Source organism: Corvus hawaiiensis, chromosome 22 (assembly GCF_020740725.1).
Source record: "Corvus hawaiiensis isolate bCorHaw1 chromosome 22, bCorHaw1.pri.cur, whole genome shotgun sequence".
In the NCBI taxonomy this organism is placed as follows: Eukaryota; Metazoa; Chordata; class Aves; order Passeriformes; family Corvidae; genus Corvus; species Corvus hawaiiensis.
In genome coordinates, this window is record NC_063234.1 from 7,585,569 (window position 1) to 7,610,743 (window position 25,175).

The following is a 25,175-nucleotide window of genomic DNA, read 5'->3' on the forward strand; positions in this document are numbered from 1 at the left end:
AAATGCACCCGAAATGCAGCTGAAATGGGCCCGAAATGCACCTGAAATGCACCGGAAATGCACCCGAAATGCACCTGAAATGCACCGGAAATGCACCTGAAATGCACCTGAAATGCACCCGAAATGCGCCCAAAGTGCACCCAAATGCACCCAAAATGCACCATGGCCACTCCTGGCACCGGCCGTGTGGCCACTCCAGCTGCATTGCCACTTCTGGCACCGGCCATGTGGCCACTCCAGCCGCATGGCCACTCCTGGCACCGGCCACATGGCCACTCCTGGCACCGGCCGCATGGCCACTCCTGGCACCGGCCACACGGCCACTCCTGTCACCGGCCGCATGGCCACTCCTGGCACCGGCCACATGGCCACTCCTGGCACCGGCCGCATGGCCACTCCTGGCACCGGCCGCAGGGCTGCTTGTCTTGGGGTGACCTTATGCCGCGTGTCCCCTATGGCCGCTCGCTGCCCAGCCACGATTGCCGTGCCTCTCTGTGCCTTTAAAAGCGGCTGCGAGAGGAAGGACAAACACCAGGCGCGCGTCTCCGATCTTGGATCTTGTGCGCTCCGAGGTCACTGTCCTCCTCTGTGTGCGGAGGAAACCCCCTTTCCCCGCTTTTCAGCCACATTTCAGCTCCGTTTCTCCAGAAAAGGACGGAAAGTTAAACTTTTTTTCCCCTGAGACTTCAGCTTCTTCTTCTTCTCTTCTGGAACTTTCCACGGAGGCCCAGAGGGCCGACCCGGCTCCGAAGAGGAGACAGAGAGAGAGAGAGCACGCCCAAAGAAAGGACTCGGAGAATGTACCAGGTTCTCTCCACAGCGAGAGGTTTCATTGTTTGGCATTTTTCTTTTTCCATTGTGTTGGTCTGGCACTGCCTGGGTTTTGGTGTTGGGGGGCCACAGAGGTGGCTCCTGTGAGAAGCTGCTGGAAGCTTCCACCGTGTCCGGCAGAGCTGATCCCCGATGGCTCTGAGGATGGACACGGCACTGGCCAAGGCTGGGCCACTGAGAGAGGCTGGGAACGCCTCCGGGATAACAGATTTCAGAAGGAAATCAAAATAAAGTCACAAGATTTTGGGATTCTGGTCAGAGAAGAGGAGGAGGTGAGAACGTGTGAGGGAAACAGCACAGAGACACCAAGGGCAGTGGGGAAGGAGGGGGAGGAGATTCCTCTGCAGGCCGCGGTGAAGACCACGGTGAAGCAGCCCCCGGAGATCCATGGAGGGTGCAGAGATCCACCCGCAGCCCCTGGAGATCCCTGGGGGGTGCAGAGATCCACCTGCAGCCCCTGGAGATCCATGGAGGAGGCAGAGATCCACCCGCAGCCCCTGGGGATCCACGGAGGGTGCAGAGATCCACTCACAGCCCCTGGGGATCCACCCACAGGCCATGGGGATCCATGGGGATGCAGAGATCCACCCGCAGCCCCTGGAGATCCATGGAGGATGCAGAGATCCACCCACAGCCCCTGGGGATCCACGGAGGATGCAGAGATCCACCCACAGCCCCTGGGGATCCACGGGGGATGCAGAGATCCACCCTCAGCCCCTGGGGATCCACGAGGGATGCAGAGATCCACCCGCAGCCCCTGGGGATCCACGAGGGATGCAGAGATCCACCCGCAGCCCCTGGGGATCCGTGGAGGAGGCAGAGATCCACCTGCAGCCCCTGGGGATCCACGGGGGATGCAGAGATCCACCCGCAGCCCCTGGGGATCCACGGGGGATGCAGAGATCCACCCGCAGCCCCTGGGGATCCACGGGGGATGCAGAGATCCACCCGCAGCCCCTGGGGATCCACGGGGGATGCAGAGATCCACCTGCAGCCCCTGGGGATCCACGAGGGAGGCAGAGATCCACCCGCAGCCCCTGGGGATCCCTGGAGGGTGCAGAGATCCACCCGCAGCCCCTGGGGATCCCTGGAGGGTGCAGAGATCCACCCACAGCCCCTGGGGATCCCTGGAGGGTGCAGAGATCCACCCACAGCCCCTGGGGATCCACGGAGGATGCAGAGATCCACCTGCAGCCCCTGGGGATCCACGGGGGATGCAGAGATCCACCCGCAGCCCCTGGGGATCCATGGAGGAGGCAGAGATCCACCTGCAGCCCCTGGGGATCCACGAGGGAGGCAGAGATCCACCCACAGCCCCTGGGGATCCACGAGGGAGGCAGAGATCCACCCACAGCCCCTGGGGATCCCTGGAGGGTGCAGAGATCCACCCACAGCCCCTGGGGATCCCTGGGGGGTGCAGAGATCCACCCACAGCCCCTGGGGATCCCTGGGGGGTGCAGAGATCCACCCGCAGCCCCTGGAGATCCATGGAGGAGGCAGAGATCCACCCGCAGCCCCTGGGGATCCATGGAGGAGGCAGAGATCCACCCGCAGCCCCTGGGGATCCATGGAGGAGGCAGAGATCCACCCGCAGCCCCTGGGGATCCATGGAGGAGGCAGAGATCCACCCACAGCCCCTGGGGATCCACCCGCAGCCCCTGGGGATCCATGGAGGAGGCAGAGATCCACCCGCAGCCCCTGGGGATCCACCCACAGCCCCTGGGGATCCATGGAGGATGCAGAGATCCACCCGCAGCCCCTGGGGATCCACCCACAGCCCCTGGGGATCCATGGAGGATGCAGAGATCCACCCGGGAGGGGACCTCATGGGCTCACAGAGGAACGACTTCTCAACCTGAGCCGAGCAGAAGGAAACCTCAGGTGAGGAAGGGACCGAGATCCCCACCCTCTGTCTCCCTGCGCCGCCGGGGGACGGAGGAAGGGGCTGGGGGGGCGGAAGGTGCTCCTAAAACATGAATTTATGAGGAAACACAAAGATTTTAGTCGTAGGCTTGGGATTTCAGGTGTAGGCTTGGGCCCAGTGAGGGTTAATCAAAATAGTTAGGAGAGCTGGACTTGAAATAGAGTTTTAGATGTTAGTAACTGATTCCCAAATAACTGATGAAATAGAGTTTTAGGTGTTAGTAACTGATTCCCAAATAACTGATGACCTCTCATTTGCATGTTCGTTTAGCTGTGCTCAGAATAACGAGCAGAAACGTTGATAAGTTGGTGTAGAGAATAAAGACAGTTACCGATTTCCTCCCTTGGTGGGAGCCCATCCAAAAGTCACGCAAGAGGAAACTTAGAGGTCACTGAAGTAATTAGGATTGTTAAAACTCAGAAAGGCATAAAGGTCAGAGTGAGGAAGATGAGTTACTTCATCTTCCTTAGGACCACTGACCCAATTCAAGACCACCGACTCCATTCAGATCACACGCTACGCATGCTTAATGACATGGAAGCTCATTTCCATACGAAGCGGCGAATGGGAGGCGTCAACACGATGAATATGCATTTTGTATTTTGGATATTCATAATATGTGGAAATAAAAAGCGTCGTGTTTGCTTGGGCCGGGGCCTGAGACTTAGGGAGCTCTCCCACGCAAAAATGAAACATTCGCTTTCTAACTCCGAACTCTCGGAGAGTTTTTGTCCGTCTCAGTTGGATACCGATATTGGATCGATATTCGTATTTTGGTAAATCATTCCAAGGGCTTCCTCTACTCCTCGTTATCCTCCTGCCCAGCCCGTTCCGCCCTCGGAGCGTTTCTCCCGCTCCTCATTCCGACTCGTGAGCCCTTCCTGAATTGGTTTTTCCCCCTTTTCCCTCCTCTGCCCGGCTGTGCCAGGGGAGGGCGAGGCTCGTGGCGTGGGTGCCCGGCGTTGGGTCAGCGCCAAGCCACGACATCCATCCTCGGAGCCCGCCCTGGGCTCTTCCCGAGGTTTTTTTTGGGAAGGAGCTCTCCAGCCGCCCCTGGAATTCCTGCAGGAGCAGCGCCTGGATACCTTGGATGCCCTTTGGAGATGGGAAAAGCATTTTTGGGATCAGCCCCAATCCATGAAATCCCATGGGTCTCTCTTTTTTGTCCTCTCAGACGCTTCCAAGGATTGGGATTCCAGCTGGGATTGAAGGAACTTTGGGAAATGTTGATGAGCAAAAACTGGGAGTCACTTGGGAAGGTTTGGGCTTGGATCGAGAATTCCTGGAGAAGGAACTCTGTTGTTTTCCAGCTGCGTCCCTGAGCTGCTCCATCATCCCTTGGGAATGGGAGAGGCTGGAATTGCAGAATTCCTGGAGCACCAGAGGTGGGAGGGAAATGATCCCAGGTTTTGGGAACCCGGAAGGCTCCAACGGGAAGTTTGGAATTCCCTGGGGGAGAGCTCTGCATTCCCACCAGGAATCTCCGCGATTTGGGAATCCAGATGATCCCAAATTCCCTCCGGGAGCTGCGGGTGTGGATGGAGGCTCCTCCTGCTCCGATCCCTGCACTCCAGGATTCCCTTGGAATGGTTTTCCCTGGAAGCCAGCGCCACTCCCGGGATTCGTTACCCCTGCGGACGGCGAGGATGGAAAGCAGGGAATGGGATATGGGAGATTTTGGGATACGGGAGCCGTGTGAGCCTGGGAATTTCCACATCCTCAAGCCCGGCCTGGAATTCCCCTGGAATTCCCTTGGAATTGTGCCCATCCAGGGCTGTCCCACACTGCGGGATGAGCGTTTCCATGGAATGCTGGGCTCCGTTCTCTCTCTGTTATGGATTTGGGAAGGAACTGGAAAACCCGAGGCGCCTCCTGCCCGACCTGGGCTCTGCCCGAGGTTTTTTTGGGAAGGAGCTCTCCAGCCATCCCTGGAATTCCTGCAGGAGCAGCGCCTGGATACCTTGGATGCCCTTTGGAGATGGGAAAAGCATTTCTGGGATCAGCCCGGGGCTCATTCCCGGCTTTTTAGAGGCGGCCCAGGAGGGGTCAGCAGAGCCCAAGGATTGGGAAGGAGTTGGGAATGCTGGAGCAGGAAAAGGGAGAGCTCTCGGGATGGGTAAAACAGGGAATATCCGGGGTTTGGGATCACTGGCAGCTCCCTGGGAAAACTCCAGAACCTTCGGGATGCGAATCCCCATTCCTGGAACTTCCCAGTAATTTCTGGGAGTTTTTGCGCCCCTCTAAATCCCAAGGAATAAAGAACTATTTTTCCTTCAAAATTGCAGGAATTCCCTTGAATTCCCATTTCTTTGGCTTCTCCTCGTGAATTCCCTGAGCTGCCTTTTCCTTGGGAATTCCCATTCCTTGATTTGAACTTGATTTAAAAATGATGGGAATTTCCTGGGAAAGGGAGAGGTTGGGAATGAGCCGCATCCTTCCCGTGCTCTCGGAGCATGAAGGATCCCTTTGTTTTGGGATTCCTTTGGGATTTGGGAAGTGGAATCCAGGGCACAGCCCCTGGGAAGAGGGAAAATCCATCTGGGAATGGAACCCAATCCCGGGATTTGCCTCTCCGCATCCGGCCCTCCTCAAGGATGGGAATTTTCGGAGCAGTTGGAGCATTCCCAGCTGGATCCAGGTGGGAGAATCCTCCTCCCGAAGGAGTTTTCCTGCTGTTTTTAGGGAAGCAAAACCCTGGAAGCCACATCCCGGTGTAGGAAATGTGGGAATATCCCTGGATTGAGCCATTCCCGGTCCCTGCATGGAGCTGAGAAGGTTCCAGGGTTTCTTTCCTCATGTCCAGCAGAATTCCTGGAGGATGGAGATGGAGACTTCTGCATTCCCTGGATCCTGGTGTAACATGGAGATTCTGCTTGGATTTCAGGAAAAGTTGCTTTTTCCAGAGGTTGTCGGGACTGAAGCGGCTCCTCATGGAATGGGAACATTCCCGAGGCTGCCAGAGCTCCAGGAGCATTGGGACAACGCTCCCAGGGACGCTGTGGAATTTTGGGATGTCTGTGGAGGGCCTGGAGTTGGATTGGATCCTTCTGGATCCCTTCCGGGATATTCCATGATCCTTTGGGAACACCTCATCCCATTCCTACCCCGTTCCAATTCCAGCGGAATTTGCACTCAGGGATAACGATCCAGGTTTGGGATGGAGCTCCAGGAATGGGATGAGGGGGATCCAGCAGTGCTGGGGGATCCCTGACCTTTTCCAGCCCTTTTCCAGCGCTTTTCCAGAGCTTTTCCAGAGCTTTTCCAGAGTCTCATGCCGTTGGAATTCCCCCAGAACCAGCTCAGCTTTTCTTCCGCTCTCCGGCTCCAGCTTTGCTGACGCTTCCCAGGAGCAAATCCAGGGAAAACAGAGCGGAAGGGAAGGCGCTGAGGAGGCAGGATTGGGAAAAAGCTGGGAAGGAGAAATGACGGGAGCATCCGGCTGCCCTGGATGTGCTGGGAGAGCACCGGGAATTCTACTTGAGCTGGAAAAATTATCCTGAAACCAACTTCTGCTGCAGCAGGGAGACCCCCCGGAATTCCAGGAGTCCCAGCTGCTGGAGAATCCCGGAATTCCAGGGATTCCCAGAATTTCAGGACTTCCAGCCACTGGAAATCTCCAGCAGTTCCAGGGATTCCCAAAATTTCAGGAGTCTCACCTGCTGGAGAATCCTGGAATTCCAGGGATTCCCAGAATTCCTGGAGTTCCAGCAGAGAGGGAGGAGGGATCAACCATAAGATCCCAAGTGATGGGAACGATCCAAACCTTTGGGATTTGGGAGCAGGCCAAACCTTCGGGATTTGGGAGAAGGGAATGAACCAAACCTTCGGGACTGGGGAGCAGGGAACGATCCAAACCTTCGGGATTGGTGAGCAGGGAACGATCTAAACCTTTGGGATTTGGGACCAGGCCAAACCTTCAAGATTTGGGAGCAGGGAATGAACCAAACCTTTGGGATTGGTGAGCAGGGAACGATCCAAACCTTCGGGATTCGGAAGCAGGGAAAGGACCAAATTTCGGGATTGGGGAGCAGGGAATGATCCAAACCTTCGGGATTGGGGAGCAGGGAAAGGACCAAATTTCGGGATTCGGGAGAAGGGAACGATCCAAACCTTCGGGATTCAGGAGCAGGGAAAGGACCAAATTTCGGGATTGGGGAGCAGGGAACGATCCAAATTTTGGGATTGGGGAGCAGGGAAAGGACCGAATTTTGGGATTGGGGAGCAGGGAACGATCCAAACCTTCGGGATTGGGGAGCAGGGAAAGGACCAAATTTTGGGATTCGGGAGCAGGGAACGATCCAAACCTTCGGGATTGGGGAGCAGGGAAAAAAACCATCTGGGTCTGAGCATGGGTTTGGATTTGTCCTTTTCCCTTTATTTTCCCTTTCCCTCATCCCAAAGTCATTCCCGCACGCTCCCGGCTCCCAGCCCGGGTGTCCTTCCCGGCAGGACGAGCACGGGATGTTCCCGGGCGTTTTTAATCTCCCAAATGCTTCCCAAATTAATCTTGGAGAGTGCAGGAGCGGGGGAGGGAGAACGTCCTTGGCGTTGATCCCTCGGGAATGCGGGAATGCCACGGGATCGGCAGGCACAGCCCGAGCAGGAAGGGGTTAAAGGGAAGGTGAAACATTAAACGGCGCCAGGAGAAAGGCGGGATCCTGGGATGGAAAACAACTCAATGTCCCCTGGAAGGGCTCCAGGGCCGGGAATTCTCCTCTCCAGCGGTCACAGGGAGGTGAAGGACGAAAATCCGGGATGGGGATGGCGACAAGAGGGGTTGGAATGCTCCAGCACCTGGATTTCCCCATGGAAAAGCAGGAATGTGTCGGAGAGCGAGCGAGAGGTGACTACGGAGCAAGGAGTTCAATAATGATGGGCAAAAATAAGGAATTTTGGGGAGTCGTGGAATTTCCCCGCTGAAACATCCCTAAAAAGAGACTCTGGGATGTGGGAGGCGGCAATTCCAGCCCGGCAGCAGCGGGATGATCCCTCTGGAATGGCTCCAGGGTGGGAGAAGGGCGCTGGAGAGTGGGACAGGGAGAGGGTGTTTGGGAGAACATTAACCCAGGCTCTCCTAAACCACCGGGAGCAGCAGCAAATTCCCAGAAAAACCGTGGATTCCCCACCCCTGGAAGTATCCAAGGCCAGGCTGGAGCAGCCTGGGATAGTGGGAGGTGGAACTGGATGGGATTTAAGCTCCTTTCCCCCAGCCCCTCTGGAAGTGTGGGATACGCAGAGATTCCCGGGGGTGCTCCAGCTCCATCCCTGAGCTCCCAGCACTTCCCGGGCTTCCCTGGCTCCTGAGGCAGGAAAATCTGGGAAAGGGGGATGACGGAGTGTCTGTTCCCGTGTTTTCCTCCCGGGAGCACTGCCCGTGCCTAATCCGGGATGTCAAACACGCAGCGGGCTCTTGCTTCCCATTAGGCTCGGCTTAAAACAAGGCGCGGGGTTCATTTCATGGAATGTTGGCTTTAATTTAGGCCCAGCTGCACCTAAACCCCCGATGCCGCTTTACATAAATAGAGGCAGGTTCAATACAGAGAACTCCGAGCTGAGGAGGAAGAGGTGAGAGATAAGGAGTTACGAGATAAGAGATAACGAGGCCAACCCTGAGCTCCACCTCGCTCAGGGTGAGGCGTCTGAGCGAGGGTGGTGGAGCTCCGGGTGGGACCTCCCTGGGGACCCGACCTCCACCCTAAAACGCTCCATCTGTGTCAGGGTCAAGGTTTACCACTGGGAACCTAAGTCAGGTCTAAATCAGGTCTGAATCAGGTCCCAAATCAGCTCTGAATCAGGTCCCAAATCAGGTCTGAATCAGGTCCTGAATCAGGTCCCAAAATCAGGTCCTAAATCATGTCTGAATCAGGTCCCAAATCAGGTCTGAATCAGGTCCTAAATCAGGTCCCAAATACAGATCCTAAATCAGGTCTGAATGAGGTCCTAAATTAGGTCCCAAAATCAGGTCCTAAATCAGGTCTGAATCAGGTCCCAAATCAGGTCCTAAATCAGGTCCTAAATCAGCTCTGAATGAGGTCCCAAATCAGGTCTGAATCAGGTCCCAAATCAGGTCTGGATCAGGTCCAAAATCAGGTCCCAAAATCAGGTCCTAAATCAGGTTTGAATCAGGTCTGAATCAGGTCCCAAAATCAGGTCCCAAATCAGGTCTGAATCAGGTCCTAAATCAGGTCTGAATGAGGTCCTAAATTAGGTCCCAAAATCAGGTCCTAAATCAGGTTTGAATCAGCTCTGAATCAGGTCCTAAATCAGGTCTGAATCAGGTCCTAAATCAGGTCCCAAATCAGCTCTGAATCAGGTCCTGAATAAGGTCTCTATCAGGTCCTGAATAAGGTCTCTATCAGGTCCTGAGCCGGGTCTAAATCAGGTCCTGCAGGGCCCCGGGACAGCTGGAGCCCGCGGAGATCCGGGATTTGCTGCCAGCCAAACAAACACGCCCCTGTTCAAACAGCCCTGAGCAAACGAGTCCACCCAGCTCGTCCGGCTCTTCCCGGAGCCTCAGGGCCGCGTTTCCTGCTACTGTCCGAGGGCTCCATCCCTTCCTCCATCCCGGGCGGTGGGAAGAGGCCGGGTCCATGGAATGCTCGGATTGCGCGCTGGGAGCTCCTTCTCCAGCTGCCCCCCCTCCTTGGGGACCCCTCAGAGCCGCAGTGGCTCCGTGCCCCCCTCGGGCAGCACCAGGACCGCGGGCAGGAGGCTCCCGTGGGGCTCCGGGAAAGGCCGCAGCTCCTTGGCCCCGAACCGCGGCGAGACGGGGTCGGCCAGGAAGCGGAGATGGGAATTCCTGCCCAGGCAGTGGACGAGGCTGCCCAGGACGGCGCAGCGGAGCCCGGCGGGCTCGGGCAGGGGGTGGCTGGCACAGCGGTACCACAGCCTGGCGCTGGCGCTGCACCGCGACACGGTGACATCGGCGACATCGGTGTTGCCAGCACCGCGCCGCAGCTGGAAGCGGTACAGGAAGCCGTGGGCGCTCACCAGCTCGGCCGTCCTGTCCTGGTCGCCAATGGCCGGGCTGGTGGCCCAGCTGTCCCCGCGGGCGTCATAGCGCAGCAGCAGCGAGCGCAGGGTGCCCCCGGTGACGTAGATGTCCCCGTCGCACGCGGTGGCCGCGTGGGCCACGGCGAAGGTGTCCCTGGGCAGGGCGGCCACGAAGGCCCAGCGATCCCGCCGGGGGTCGTAGCGCTCCACGGTGGCCAAGCACTCGCCCCCGATGGCGTAGAGGTGGCCGTCCAGGGCCACCAGCTGGCAGCGAGGCCGTGCCTGGCGCAGGGGACAGATGTCGCGCCAGCTGTCGGCCAGGGGGTCGTAGCAGAGCACGCGGCGAGAGGGGCTCCGCGCCCGGCCCTCGCCCTCCCAGCCGGCCACCACGAACAGGTAATTGAACAGGCTGCACATGGCACTGCCCCGCCCGGCCACCTCGGCCGGCATGTGGCACACGTGGCACCAGCGGTCCTCGTCCTCGTCGTAGTAGCAGAGGCGGCCGCGGCGGTGGCCGGGCTCAGCCAGGGGGACATCGGCCACCACCAGGCGTGGCCGCCCGCGGGTGCGGTGCCGCAGGAGCAGCTCCCGCTCGCCAGCGTTGAGGCGGCTGTAGATGGCCGGGGAGCGCAGCACCTGCAGGAGGTGGGCACTCATCACCCGGAGCGCGGCGTCCTGCAGGGCCCGCAGCTGCTGCGCCTTGGCCGCGCACAGAACCTCGTAGCAGTTCCCCATGTGCACCCGGGCGGGTGGTGGCACCTCGGAGGGGTCAGGACATGGAGCTGCGACTCCACCGCCCTCGCCGGACAGCGGGATCCCGAGGGTGCCAGGAGAGGGTGGCTCAGGAGGGCTCTCCGTGCCCTCCTGTGGAGCTGTGCACGAGGTGGTGGGATCAGGAGTTTCCAAAGCTGGATTCTGCTCCTGGGTTCTCTGCGGCTCTGCCCGGCCCCGCTCCCCGCGGCCCTGGGATGTCCCCGCAGGGATGAATGGCAGGGACGTCTGCCTGGACACCGACTCGGAGACGGACTGCACAAAGTAGTCGTAGACTTTGCCCCGCAGGCCAGGCCCTGGGGGGTTGTCCTTGTCCCTGTCCCGGTGCTCTGGGATGAAGTTCTCCTCCACCTGGATCTTGGCCACCGAGGAGAAGGAGTAGGACGAGTCCGAGCCCGCCTCGCTCGTCGTCAGCAGCAGCCCCAGGTTGGAGGTGACGCTGAGGGTCCGGATGGTGCCCGTGCTGCCCTCCCCGCTCCGGCCTCGGCTGCCTGGATCCTGCTCCGTGCCCTGGGCGCATCCATCCCCTGCCGTCCGGGTATCCCAAATCCCTGGGGAGCACCCGGAGCTCGGGGCAGGTGTGTCCCTATCCGCAGGGTCGTGAGGGCCCAGCTCGCTTCCCGGCAAAATTCCTGGCTCACTTCCCAGCTTGCTTCCTGGTTCGCTTCCCAGATCACTTCCCAGCTCGATTCCTGCCTTGCTTCCTGACTTAATTCCCAACTTACTTCCCAGCTTGGTGCCCAGCTCTATTCCCGGCTCGCTTCCCTGCTCACTTCCCGACTCATTTCCTGCCTTCGTTACCAATTTGCTTCCCGGCTCACTTCCCGGCTTTCTTCCTGGATTATTTCCTGGCTTGATTCCCAGCCTGCTTCCTGACTTACTTCCCGACTTACTTCCCGGCTCGCTTCCCAGCTCGCTTCCCAGCTCGCTTCCCGTCCTGCTCCCGGGATCATTCCCCAGCTCGATTCCTGCTTTGCTTTCCGATTTTGTTCCCAACTTCCATCCCAGTTTCCTTCCCAGCTCCCTTTCCCTCCCATCTGGACCGAGCGGGGCTTTCCTGGGAATCAGACCCAGCTCCGAACCCATCCCCTCTCCTTCCTCCTCCTCACTCCTTGGAAAACTCCTCTCCCCCCTGAGATCCTCGTGCTGCATCCCGGGGCCATTCCCAGATTTGTCCTCCCCACCCCTCCTCCTCCTCAGACCCCCATCCCCATCCCCATCCCCATCCTGGTTTTCCCGCTGCTCTCCCGGTGGGGTTTTTCCCTCGGGAAGCGAGCGGTTCCTATAAAACCTGAACGCCAGGGACAGGAGCAGCAGCGCGGCCGCCGACAGGAGCAGCTTCCCGGGCAGCTGCATGTCCGAATGCCAGGCCGGGGGTGCCCGCTGGGGCATTTTTCCATGCGGGAATGCCGAGGAGCCGATTAATGATTTGCCGGGAGAGGCCAGAGCGCGGCGGCTTGGGACAAGGTGACTTTGAGCAGGCAGAGCTGGCAGGAGGCTTCCGGAGAAGCCGGGAATGTTTGGGATGGGCTGGGCTCCAGCGAAAGGTGCAGCCCAGGGCCGGATCTGTTGGCCTGGGAAACGGAGAGGGAGGCTCGGGGAAGAGCCAAAGGAAGCACAAAGGCAGGAAAAATACCCCCGAGGAGCTGTCCTCCCACCGAAAACGGATCGTGCAATGGAAAATGGGAAAATTGTTTGGGGAAAAAAAAGTTGTTTTGCCCAGCAAAGGCTCCTCATCCCTCGGTGCTCCCGGAAAAGGGAGGGAGAAGCAGCCGGGAGCCTTTGGGCTGATGCCGAGCAGCTGCTCCGTGGCACGGCCGGGTGACGAATTCGGCGGCTGATTCAGTGATTAATTAATTCAGTGATTAATTAATTCAGCGGCCCTCGTTTGCTGCGCGCTGCCTAACAAGGGCTGACGGGAAAGCGCCCCGGAGCTCGTGGGGTCTCTCGGAGTGGAAGCAGCAGGGAATGAGGAGCTGGTGGGAAAGGAGCCGGGGGCTTTGGAAGGGGGAAAAATCCTGGCACTGGAGAGGAAATCGAGGCTGGAGTTCAACGGCGGCTGCAGGCACGAGGAGAGGGACGAGGGGAGGAATAAAAGCAGGGAGAAATTCGGGATGGGAAGAGGTGGAAGCTGTCATTCCTAAGGGATGTCGCAAGGGTCAGAGTCACCGTGGGGAAACTGAGGCACAGAGGACGCCAGGCAGGGCTGTGCCCTCCCCCTGGAAAGGTGCTGAGCTCCTGGCCTGAATTCCAAAGATCCCAGGGAATTGTGGTTCCCCCAAGACAACAAAGCTTGGACCGTGGTGGGGGGGAAAGGAGGGAGCTCGGGGAACGGCATCGCTTCCCAGCACTGCCAAGGGAGTGGAATCCAAAGGGTTCAAATCCAGTTCCTTTTCCCCGAGGGAACGCCTCTGAGAGAAGCACAAAAAACGAGGAACGCAAGAGCCAAACTGGGGGTGGGCGGAAGCTCCTGTTTCACGCAGGGACTCGCTCCCCACTGGCTCCATCCCAATCCGCTGGGATTTTCCTAAGGAATGAACCCAGGGGACGTGGGGGTGATGTGGGGGTGGCTGTGGTGGGACGGGGCTTTGCCAGGGGTCTCCAGTGCGGGGTGGGAGCTCATTCCCGCTGTCCTCAACATCCCAAACCTCATCCCAACGGAGCAGCCAATCCCCACCAGCCGCTTCCTGAGCTTTTGGGATGGGGAGTAGCCTCGGAGCCTCCTCGGGGCAGGTTCTGCAGCATCCCCGGCGTCCCTGAGTGCTCAGGTGTCCCCCTGGCCGGGCTGGGATGCTGAAATTCCCAGGACGGCTTCACACGGGATCCGTGGTGGTCCCCAGACCCTCCAGAGTCGCTCTCAGCTGGAGGATCCTGTCCTAAATAGCGAAATGTTTTTATATCCCTGAAAAGGATGGGAAAGAAGCAGAGGAGGGACCTCGCCAGGCTGATTGGGCACTCAGCGATCCCCGTGCTCATCCCTGCTGGGAACACGGGGACGACGACGGCTTTAGGGGAATATTTGGGATGTTGGCACCTCGTGTGGGGAAACGCAGCAAGGAAGAGGTTGGGGAATGAGGATATTTAGATTCAAACTGGATTTTGGAACAGGGGCGGTGTCGTGCATCCAAAACAGCGCCAGCCAAGCCCACCCAGCCTCTCTCCTGGATAGAGCCCCAAAATCCATCCCTGGGGGGCTCGGTCTGGCCAAAACCTTGGGAAAAGGGGGATTTCTCCTGCCTGGAAAGCAGGAGAGTGCCGGAGCTGAGGGGAGCAGGGCCGCGTGTGGAGTCTGGGCACGGCTTCCAGGGCTCGGCTAATTGGGAAAGGGTCTGGCAGCCGCGACCTCCCGGGCCCTTCACCGCTCCCTGCCGGGGCTTTCATCCCGCGGCTGGATCTACAAAGATCCCGGCGTTCGGGAGCCGGGAAGGAGAGGGATGAATTATTCATGGGCTCGCCAGCCCCGTGAACCCGCCCGGTAATGAGCGGGGGGGAGGCGGGGGAGGCACCGAGAGAAGCTCCCGCTGAGTTTCTCAGCCCTGCCGGGCCGGAGCATCATCCCTGGTTCCTGCTATCCCAAAGAACCCATGGAGAAAATGCAGATCTGCTGGATAAATCCCCATTTCTCTCTGCAGCGCTGACGTCTCGGCGCTTGTGACTCTAATTGAGCGTAATTACGGCTTCCAAATTTCGCTAAAACCTTTTCCAAAGTCCCCTGGAATTCGGGAACATCCATAACGCCGCTCCTTGGGGTTTTCAGCTGGCGTCAGCCCTGGCAAAGGCGCTGAGGGTTTTTTTTTTCCGAGCTAATCAGATCTCCTCGGAAGGTTGTCAGGCGCGGATCTGTCAGCTCTCATCAATAATGGAACAACCTGAGCCGCTGCTTTCCCCTCCAGCCTCCTCCTGCATTATTCACTGCCAGCGCCTCAAACAACGGGATCGGGAATGGGGGGGAGAGTGGGAGTTCATTGGGGTCCTTTGGAATTACCTGGAGGGAGAGGATGGGGAGGGGGCAGGAGGTGAGGTGGGTCCGGCACGGGTCCTTTGTGGGGTGGTGGGACGGAATCCCTTTGTGCCCCTCGTTTTGGGGTGGGATGGTGGGATGGAATCCCTTTGTGGCCCTCGTTTTTGGGTGGGATGGAATCCCGTTGTGCCCCTCATTTTGGGGTGGGATGGAATCCCTTTGTGCCCCTTGTTTTGGGGTGGGATGGTGGGATGGAATCCCTTTGTGCCCCTCATTTTGGGGTGGGATGGTGGGATGGAATCCCTTTGTGCCCCTCGTATTTGGGGTGGGATGGAATCCCTTTGTGCCCCTCGTATTTGGGGTGGGATGGAATCCCTTTGTGGCCCTCATTTTGGGGTGGGATGGTGGGATGGAATCCCTTTGTGCCCCTCGTATTTGGGGTGGGATGGAATCCCTTTGTGGCCCTCGTATTTGGGGTGGGATGGAATCCCGTTGTGCCCCTCATTTTGGGGTGGGATGGAATCGTTTGTGCCCCTCATTTTGGGGTGGGATGGAATCCCGTTGTGCCCCTCATTTTGGGGTGGGATGGAATCCCTTTGTGGCCTCGTTTTTGGGTGGGATGGAATCCCTTTGTGGCCCTCGTTTTGGGGTGGGATGGAATCCCTTTGTGCCCCTCGTATTTTGGGTGGGATGGAATCCCTTTGTGGCCCTCATTTTGGGGTGGGATGGTGGGATGGAATCCCTTGGTGGCCCTCGTTTTTGGGTGGGATGGAATCCCTTTGTGGCCCTCGTATTTGGGGTGGGATGGAATCCCGTTGTGCCCCTCGTTTTGGGGTGGGATGGAATCCCGTTGTGCCCCTCATTTTGGGGTGGGATGGAATCCCTTTGTGCCCCTCGTTTTGGGGTGGGATGGAATCCCGTTGTGCCCCTCATTTTGGGGTGGGATGGAATCCCGTTGTGGCCTCGTTTTGGGGTGGGATTGAATCCCTTTGTGGCCCTCGTTTTTGGGTGGGATGGAATCCCTTTGTGGCCCTCGTTTTGGGGTGGGATGGAATCCCGTTGTGGCCTCGTTTTGGGGTGGGATGGAATCCCTTTGTGCCCCTCGTATTTGGGGTGGGATGGAATCCCTTTGTGGCCCTCGTTTTGGGGTGGGATGGAATCCCGTTGTGGCCTCGTTTTGGGGTGGGATTGAATCCCTTTGTGGCCCTCGTTTTTGGGTGGGATGGAATCCCTTTGTGGCCCTCGTTTTGGGGTGGGATGGAATCCCTTTGTGCCCCTCATTTTGGGGTGGGATGGTGGGATGGAATCCCTTTGTGGCCCTCGTATTTGGGGTGGGATGGAATCCCGTTGTGGCCTCGTTTTGGGGTGGGATGGAATCCCTTTGTGCCCCTCGTTTTGGGGTGGGATGGAATCCCTTTGTGGCCCTTGTTTTGGGTGGGATGGAATCCCTTTGTGCCCCTCGTATTTTGGGTGGGATGGAATCCCTTTGTGCCCCTCGTTTTGGGAGGAATTCAAGAAAACAGGCAGCAGCTCTGCCCCAAAATGCGAAGAAACTCCCAAATTCCCTCACTCATCTTTGTCCGTGCCGGCGCTGGGAAGGTCCCAACCTCTGGCTGATCCATCCACACCGGAATCCCTGGGAGAAGAGCTGAGCATCCCGAATCGGGGTGGGTTTGGGATGCAGGCCCACCGAGCCCGGCGTTCCTGTCCCAGCCGCTGGATGGGGACATCCCGGTGCTCCCGAGATGGCACCGAGCAGAGCCAGTGGTGGCCCTGCTGCTGGAATCACTCCTCATTTCCACGGTTCCGGGAATGCTCCTCATTTCCACGGCTCTGGGCTAACCCCACCGCGTTTGCATTTAAATGAAGTCTGGAAATGCTCGTTTTTCCATGGAAATGCTCATTTTTCCAAGCGAGGAGGTCCAATGGTTGTTTAATCCTGGTGGTTGTTTAATTATGGTGGGATGAGGCTCCTGGAGTGGCTCCGATCCATGAGGAAGGTGAGAAAGATCCATGAGAGAGGCTCTCCAGAGCGTGGGGGGAAACTGAGGCAGGGAGAATTCCCGAAGAAACGATGCTTCCTCTGGAAAACACCAGGACTTTCTTCTCATCCACAGAGTGAAAGCGCAGCTCCGATGGGATCGGAATGCTCGGATGCCGTTCCTTCGGGATGGAAGCAGAGCTCCTGATCCTCCCACGCATCCCGGCCAGTCCCGATCCTTTTGCTCCCAATCCAAATGCTAAAACTCTGGGATTTCGTACGGGAAGACGCTCCGGAGCTGCCGTGGGTTTGTTCGGCTCCTCCGAGGCTGGGAAAGCGGCGAGCTTGGCAACGGAGTGGGGAAGGGCTGGAGTCTGCTTAATAATAATTAATCATCACGGTAATAATGACGCTTAGCTCTCGTGCGGGGCTTTGGGAAGATGAGGCATCACACGGCCGCTGGATAATCCTACAGGATTAGGAGTTCCCAGAGGAAAAGCCTTGGGAGCGCCCCATCCTTGGGATCTTTTACCCCATCCCATATCTTCTCCCCAGGGATTCCGGCTCACAGCTGGATGCTCCACAGTGAGGAGAAGCAGCCAGGATTGGGACAAAACCACCGGGATTTTTCCAGGAGCCATCCCGCAGCAGGATTGTCGCCAGCCCGGGATGGGGGACAGCGAGAATGGCCAGGATTCGGCGCGTTTCCATGGGGACAGCTGGCCAGGAGGGGCCCGGTGCCGATGGGACGCGCTGCCCACTCAAGTGTGAGTGCTGACATTTGGGGTTGGGAGCCTCCTGTCACTTGTCATTCCTCAGCCAGCCCGGGACAAGTGGCGCGCACAGCCCTGATTCCCAGCACAGCCAGAATTCCACCGGATAAACCCAGTGATCCACGACTTTCGGGCTCCCGGCGCCGCCTCCGTGGCCTCAAGAGGGCTGGGGACGCGTGCGGGTCCTCACCCCGGGGAGACGAGACTTGGAGCGTCTCGGGGTGGGGGGAATGATGCAATTGGGTTTTTCTAGGGAAAATTTGGTCCTTGAAACCGAAAATCCTCCTGCCCCCTCCTGCCAAGACCTTGCAAAGCCCCCAGGATGGAGCTGGGAACTCTGAGACGGAGCTGGGAATCCCAAGGCAGATCTGGGAACCCTGGGATGGAACTGGGATTCCCAAGACGCTGCTGGGAACCCCGAGATGGAGCTGGGAACCCCGAGATGGAGCTGGGAATCCCAAGACACTGCTGGGAACCCCGAGATGGTGCTGGGAACCCCGAGACAGAGCTGGGAACCCCGAGACGGAGCTGGGAACCCCAAGATGGATCTGGGAACCCTGAGACAGAGCTGGGAACCCCAAGACAGAGCTGGGAATCCCAGCACAGGTAAAACACGAGTTACAACCTTCTCCCAGAAGAGGTTTTCCTTTTTCCCTTTAATTCAATTGTCTGAAGAAGCCAAGACACGGAAAGAGACCGAGACTGTTGAGAGTATAGAAAAAAAAGAGCGGGAGAGCCGATGGCCGGAGCTGGGAATGCCGGGAGGAGCCGGATGGAGGAGGAGGAGGAGGTGGCGAAGCTTCACGTGAGCTCCAGCATCACTGTTAGGGTGAGCGCCAAAACAAATCTGAAGCCGCAGTGGCTGGGAAGTGAACCTGGAGAAGAGGGAAAAAGGGATCAGGAGTTCATGGAGCCACTTCCTGACACCAGGTTTGGAGCAGGATGGGGGCACCAAAGTTTTGGAGGGGGATCCCCCCACCTAAACTGGGTCTGGGGGTTGGGTGGGGTCGGGTGGGGGTGAGGGACGGGGTGGGAGCATCTGTGGGGTCACTTTTGGTGTGAGAATATCCCTGAGGTCACAGGAGAGGGCATGGAACGAGGCGAGGAGATGGGAAAGGACTTGGAATGAGGCGAGGAGAGATGGGAAAGGATTTGGAAGGGTGCAAGGAGGAGTGGGCATGGGCTTGGGGTGAGGTGGGGAGAGATGGGAAAAGGCCTGGAATGAGGCAAGGAGGGAGGGGAAATGGCTTGGGATGAGGCGAGGAGAGATGGGAAAGGGCTTGGAATGAGGCAAGGAGGGATCGAAAGGGCTTGGAATGAGGCAAGGAGGGATGGGAAAGGGCTTGGAATGAGGCAAGGAGGGATGGGAAAGGGCTTGGGATGAGGCGAGGAGGGATTGAAAGGGCTTGGAATGAGGCAAGGAGGGATCGAAAGGGCTTGGAATGAGGCAAGGAGGGATGGGAAAGGGCTTGGAATGAGGCAAGGAGGGATGGGAAAGGGCTTGGAATGAGGCAAGGAGGGATGGGAAAGGGCTTGGAATGAGGCAAGGAGGGATCGAAAGGGCTTGGAATGAGGCAAGGAGGGATGGGAAAGGGCTTGGGACAAAGCAAGAAGAGGTGGCCCAGGGTCTGGGCCAAGGCAAGGCCGGACCCTCCATGCACAGCCCTTCCGTCCCCGAGCATTCCCAGGGAAATCCCGGCGCCACCAGCACCACTCACCGTTGGAGTCTTCTGGTCCTCTGGGAATATTCGGGTTTTCTATGGGGAAACAAAGAGCGGAGAGACAATTTTAGGGGGAGAAGCCGAGTGGGGAGCCGTGGAGGGCGCGGTGCGGCCACGGCGTCGCCGTACCGAAGACGATGAGGCGCGTGTGGGTGTCGGTGGAGCCCAGCGGGTTCTGGGCGGTGCAGCGGTACATGGAGCCGTTGAGCTCGGCCGGGACCCGCTCCAGCACCAGCTCCTTCCCGTCGTGCTCCGCGCTGCCGTCCAGGAGCCGGCTGCCCACCCGCGTCCACGTGAACAGCGGCTCCGGGAACACCTCGTTCTGCGGGGAGAGGGACGGGGCGAGGGGGAGAGGGGAGGGAGCAAAGCTGGAGATTAAATCATCAAATCCGGCTTGGGGTTGGGGTTGGGTCTGGGTCTGGGTTTGGGATTCAGTTTGTGTTTGAGTCTGCATTGGGTTTGGGTTTGAGTTTGGGTTTGGGTTTGGTTTGACTTTGGGTCTGGGTTTGGGTTTGACTTTGGGTCTGGGTTTGGGTTGGGTCTGGGTTTGGGATTCAGTTTGTGTTTGAGTCTGCATCTGGGTTTGGATTTGAGTTTGGGTTTGATTTTGGAATTCAGTTTGGATTTGAGTTTGGGTCTGGGTTTGAGTTTGGGTCTGGGTTTGGGATTCAGTTTGTGTTTGAGTCTGCATCTGGGTTTGGGTTTGAGTTTGGCTCTGGATTTGGGTTTGGGATTCAGTTTGTGTTTGAGTCTGCATCTGGGTTTGGGTTTGAGTTTGGGTTTGAGTTTGGGGTTGGGATTCAGTTTGTGTTTGAGTCTGCATCTGGGTTTGGGTTTGAGTTTGGGTTTGAGTTTGGGGTTGGGATTCAGTTTGTGTTTGAGTCTGCATCTGGGGTTTGGGTTTGAGTTTGGGTCTGGGCTTGGGTTTGAGTTTGGGTCTGGGTTTGGGTTTGAGTTTGGGTTTAGGTTTGGGTCTGGGTTTGGGATTCAGTTTGTGTTTGAGTCTGCATCTGGGTTTGAGTTTGGGTCTGGGTTTGGGATTCAGTTTGTGTTTGAGTCTGCATCTGGGTTTGGGTTTGAGTTTGGGTCTGGGTTTGAGTTTGGGTCTGGGTTTGGGATTCAGTTTGTGTTTGAGTCTGCATCTGGGTTTGGGTTTGAGTTTGGGTTTGGGTTTAGGTTTGAGTCTGAGTTTGAGTTTGGGATTCAATTTGTGTTTGAGTCTGCATCTGGGGTTGGGGTTGAGTTTGGGTCTGGGTTTGGGTTTGGGATTCAGTTTGTGTTTGAGTTTGGGTTTGGGTTTGGGTCTGAGTTTGGGTTTGGTTTTGAGTTTGGGTCTGGGTTTGGGTTGGAGTTTGGGTCTGGGTTTGGGATTCAGTTTGTATTTGAGTCTGCATCTGGGTTTGGGTTTGAGTTTGGCTCTGGATTTGGGTTTAGGTTTGAGTCTGAGTTTGAGTTTGGGTTTGGGCTTGGGATTCAGTTTGGATTTGAGTCTGGGTTTGGGTTTGGGTTTTGGTTTGAGTTTGGGTCTGGGCTTGGGATTCAGTTTGTGTTTGAGTCTGCATCTGGGTTTGGGTTTGAGTTTGGGTCTGGGTTTGGGTTTAGGTTTGAGTCTGAGTTTGAGTTTGGGTTTGGGCTTGGGATTCAGTTTGGATTTGAGTCTGCACTTGGTTTTGGGTTTTGGTTTGAGTTTGGGTCTGGGCTTGAGTTTGGGTTTGGGTTTAGGTTTGGGTTTGATTTTGGGTTTGGGATTGAGTTTGGGTTTGATTTTGGGTTTGGGTTTACGTTTGGGTTTGGTTTTGGGTTTGGTTTTGGGTTTGAGTTTAGGTTTGGGTTTAAGTTTGAGTTTGGGTTTAGGTTTGAGTCTGAGTGACTTTGGGTTTGGGCTTGGGATTCAGTTTGGGTTTGAGTCTGCATTTGGGTTTGGGTTTGATTTTGGGTTTGGGTTTAGGTTTGCGTTTGATTTTGGGTTTGGGTTTGGGATTCAGTTTGTGTTTGAGTCTGCATCTGGGTTTCGGGTCTGGGTTTGGGTTTGAGTTTGGGTCTGGGTTTGGGTTGGAGTTTGGGTCTGGGTTTGGGTTTGGGATTCAGTTTGTGTTTGAGTCTGCATCTGGGATTGGGTTTGAGTTTGGGTCTGGGTTTGGGTTTGAGTTTGGGTCTGGGTTTAGGTTTGGGTTTGTGTCTGGGTTTGATTTTGGGGTTGGATTTGGGTTTGAGTTTGAGTTTGGGTCTGGGTTTAGGTTTGGGTTTGAGTTTGAGTTTGAGTTTGAGCTAGGGTTTAGGTTTGAGTCTGAGTGAGTTTGGGTTTGGGATTCAGTTTGGGTTTGAGCCTGCATTTGGGTTTGGGTTTGATTTTGGGTTTGGGTCTGAGTTTGGGTTTGAGTCTGAGTTTGGGTTTGAGTTTGGGTCTGGCCTTGGGTTTGAGTTTGGGTCTGGATTTAGGTTTAGGTTTGAGTTTGGGCCTGGGTTTGATTTTGGGGTTGGATTTGGGTCTGAGTTTGGGTCTGGGTTTAGGTTTGGGTTTGAGTTTGAGTTTGAGTTTGAGTTAGGGTTTAGGTTTGAGTCTGAGTGAGTTTGGGTTTGGGATTCAGTTTGGGTTTGAGCCTGCATTTGGGTTTGGGTTTGATTTTGGGTTTGGGTTTGAGTTTGGGTTTGGGTTTCGGTTTGGGTTTGATTTTGGGGTTGGGTTTAGGTTTGAGTTTAGGTTTGGGTTTGAGTCCACGTTTGGGTCTGGGTCTGGGCTTGGGCTAGAAGGGACCTTTTAAGCTCATCCCATCCCACCCCCTGTGACAGGCAGGGACACCTTCCACTATCCCAGGTTACTCCAAGCCCCACCCAACCTGCCCTTGGACACTTCCAGGATGGAACCGCCACAACTTCGGCCAACCCATCCCAACATAGGGACGGTGATGCCACCAAGGCCACCAAGCCAAGCCCATAAAGCCTCGGATGGCGGCTGTCCATTGGCCCCGCAGCCGTGGGAATGCTGACCTGGAAGCCCTGCACCAGGATCCGCACGGTGTCCCCCACGTGGGCCCTCGTCGGGGTCATCGTGATCTTCGGGCCCTTGGGAGCAACTGCACGGGAAGGGGACGGGAAGAGCCGTCAGCGCCACTCGACATTCCCGGTGCCGGGAGTGCCCTTGGCGGGGTTAACGAGGCTTTGATGGATGATCCCGGTGAGGGGTGGCAGCCCGGGGGGTGACGGCTTGGTGATGGATGGCCAGGCTGAGTGACACCGGAATGACGGATGGACGGGGAGGGAAGGACCCCCCGGGGCGGGAGAACGGGAGAAGTGTGAGGCTGATGGATGGCTGGGATGGGATGGATTGATGGGAAGGAGTTATTTCCCAACCAAGCCCTTCTCTGCTGGAAAAAAATGGCCAAGAAGGATCAGGCTGGTTTGAAGCCACGGAGATGGACACGTCAGAGAAGCATTCCCAAAAAATGTGACCTTGGTGAGTCCCACCCAGGTGCCATTCGCACTGGAGACAACCCCAAAGCCTGGCTGGCACAAAATCCCGAGGAGAGCAGGGAAAAACCAGGGAATCCCTTTTCCCATGCCAGACTCGGGATGCTCATCTGCTCTGACGGACAGACACCACGCAGGGTCTGCTCCTGCTCCCACCTGGGCTTCTGTGGATGTCCCTGCTGGGCCAGGAGTGGGATGGGACATCCCAGAGCTGCCTGGACTTTCATGGGAGGAGAAGGGGCAATGGGCAGGAGGGAGGTTGTGCTTTGGGTTTGTCACCCTTTGTCCATCCAAGCTTTGCCATGGATGGGACAAAATGAACCCGGACACGACCCCGGCACGACACAGAGAGACAAGGAGCCACTGGAGAGCTGTAGTGGTGGACACTTGCCCTTGGAATGGCCATCCCTGCCCGGGATGCTCTTCCTGGACACCCCACAGCCCCGTCATGGATTGCTCTATCCATGTGGGATCAGGCCCTCTGGAGCAGGACTGGGCAGGATGGGCTGAAGATGATCCCACCACGAGACCAAAAGGCAGCTTTGGGGAGCAAGGGAAGGGGCTGGTGTTGGGTTTAATGCAACTTTTCTTGGGAATATCTTATCTTGGGAATGTATATTTTATATTCATTTATACTATGTGTGTTTATACTATGGATATATGAGGACCTGCTGGGATGGTGCCCAAAAAATGGGAGTGGAGCTGCAGAGGCACCTCCAGGGACAAGGAGAACCCTGGATTTGGGGACAGGGGACAACATGGGCTGAGCTTTGCCAATCCAGGTCTTGGACCTCCTGGGCAAGAGCAGCAAAACCACGAGGTCTCAGCCTCAGATCTAAACCCGCCGAGCTCCAGAAGGTGGGAAAATGCAGGATTTCCGTAGGTTTTGGATGATTTAATGAGGAGACATTGGGAAGCCAGGGAGGAGAAGCTCTCCAGGAGATGATGAGGAGCCAAGTGCTCCACTTGGCCAGGAGCAAAGCTCAGGCTGCTCCACCTGGCTCGAGGCTGGGAGAGCCTTTCCAGAGGAATGTCCTGAGGCTGGAAAACCCCCGTGGAGAGCTCTGCCTCTTCCAATGGGAGCCAGGAGAGGGCAGGGGAGCCCCAGATGGAGAAAGACCCGATTCCCTGGATCCCATGGTCACCTGAGGAGCTTCTGCTCTTCCAGGGGCCTGGGAATGTGGGGAGCCAAATTCCCTGGCTTCAATCCCATCCCCCTCTCACAGCTGGGGCCTCGCCAGCCTCACAGGCAGGAGCCAACCTGGGAATTCCCTGCCCGGCAATTCCCACTGGGATGAGCTTTGTGATGGCCAACAAGGGTCATGGGATGTCCTTGGATCTCCTGGGACTGGGACGGGTGGAGGTGGCACTCCTCATGGCCAACACCCGCTTCCTGCTCATCCCGACACAGATTCCCCAAAAATCCCTTTTTATCCCACAAACCCCACCCTAAACATCACCCGTGGCTGGGAGGGGGGGCATAAACACCGGGAAAATCCCTTCTCCTGCCTGATGGATGCCCAAAATTCCCTCCTCTCATCCCAACTTTTGTGGAGCCTTGGCGTCACCACCTCTATCCCGATGCAGCCCCATGTGATCCCCACGTGAACCCCCAAAAGAAAAGGAAAAGGACAAAAGGAGAGAAAAATGAGTGCGAGGAAAGCAAAAAATAAAAGTGTAATTAAAAGCAAAAAAAAAAAAAAAAAGGAATTGGGGAAAAGGCCAGAAAAAATGGGGAAAAAAAGCCAAAAAAAAAAAAAAGCCAAAAATGGGGAAAAAGCCAAAAAATGGGAAAAAGGGGAAAAAATGGGAAAAAAGGGCAAAAAATTGGAAAAAATGGAAAAAAATGGGAAAAAAGGGCAAAAAATGGGGGGAAAAAAAGCCAAAAAATGAAAGGATAAAGGAAAACAAATTCTCAAAGAAGCTAAAAAAAAGAGAAAAAGCAAAAAAGGGAAAGAAGGCAAAAAAAATAGAACGAAAAGCCAAAAAATGAAAAAGAAAAAAGGAAAACAAATGAAAAACCAAGCAAACAAATGGAGGGAAAAAGCCAAAAAATGGGGGGAAAAGGCCAAAAAATGGGAAAGAAGGCCAAAAAATGGAAAAGAAACCCAAAAAGTGGGGGGGGGAAAGCCAAAAAATGGAGACAAAAACTAAAAAATGAAAAGGAGAAAGCTAAGAAAAAAATGGAAAAATATTCCCAAAAAATGACAAACGTGCCGAAAACCCAGGAAAAGGCCCAAATCCCTTGGCTTACCGAGCGTGACCTCGGACTGCATGGGCATGGAGAGCGCCGGGTGCTTGACCTCGCAGCTGAACAGGGCCTCGTTGTCGATCTGGGGGTTCAGGGTCCACGTGAGGGTGGCCCGGGCCTCGACGGTGCCGTCGCTGACGGGCGCGTGCGTGTGCCGGAAGTAATAGATGGGCTCGGCCATGTGCACCCAGCGCGGGAATTCCCGGCTCACCACCGTCTCGGGAATGCTTTCCGTCACGGAATCCCGCTCGGCCGCCAGCCCCCGCGGCGGATCCGCCGTGGGGAAGGGGTTTCCCATTCCCAGCTCGCCGTCGGCTGCCAGGGATTTCGGCACCTTGGTGTCGTCCAGGTCGCGGTGCAGGAGGTTGCGGGGGGCCCAGCTCCCGGCGCCGACCGGCGGCTCCGGTAGCGGGGTGGCCTCGATGGGCTCCCCGTCCCGCTTGAAGTACACCTGGAGGGGATAAAAGGGACAGTGAGCGTGGCGGGGACGTCCCCGGCGGC

At 56.8% G+C, this 25,175-nt stretch overlaps 2 protein-coding genes across 2 annotated transcripts in view; both read right to left on the reverse strand.

The window, feature by feature from the left end:
- Nucleotides 1-7,966: 7,966 nt before the first annotated feature.
- On the reverse strand, nucleotides 7,967-12,044 carry KLHDC7A (kelch domain containing 7A). Its single transcript, XM_048326704.1, has one exon. The coding sequence runs from the start codon at nucleotides 11,909-11,911 to the stop codon at nucleotides 9,410-9,412; it is 2,502 nt and encodes an 833-aa protein (XP_048182661.1). The 5' UTR covers nucleotides 11,912-12,044; the 3' UTR covers nucleotides 7,967-9,409.
- A 5,827-nt stretch (nucleotides 12,045-17,871) lies between these two features.
- Nucleotides 17,872-25,175, reverse strand: part of IGSF21 (immunoglobin superfamily member 21) — a 52,147-nt gene continuing 44,843 nt past the window's right edge. Inside the window, exons 6-10 of the mRNA XM_048326370.1 lie at nucleotides 24,678-25,125; nucleotides 21,944-22,029; nucleotides 19,085-19,277; nucleotides 18,953-18,991; nucleotides 17,872-18,109 (exon numbers count right to left, since the gene is read on the reverse strand). Coding sequence (XP_048182327.1) covers nucleotides 18,036-18,109; nucleotides 18,953-18,991; nucleotides 19,085-19,277; nucleotides 21,944-22,029; nucleotides 24,678-25,125 — 840 coding nt within the window. The 3' untranslated portion in view covers nucleotides 17,872-18,035. The remainder of the gene's footprint in view (nucleotides 18,110-18,952; nucleotides 18,992-19,084; nucleotides 19,278-21,943; nucleotides 22,030-24,677; nucleotides 25,126-25,175) is intronic.

Coding starts and splice junctions, on each gene's coding strand:
- KLHDC7A (XM_048326704.1), bottom strand. CDS start 11,911: ATGCCCCAGCGGGCACCCCCGGCCTGGCATTCGGACATGCAGCTGCCC.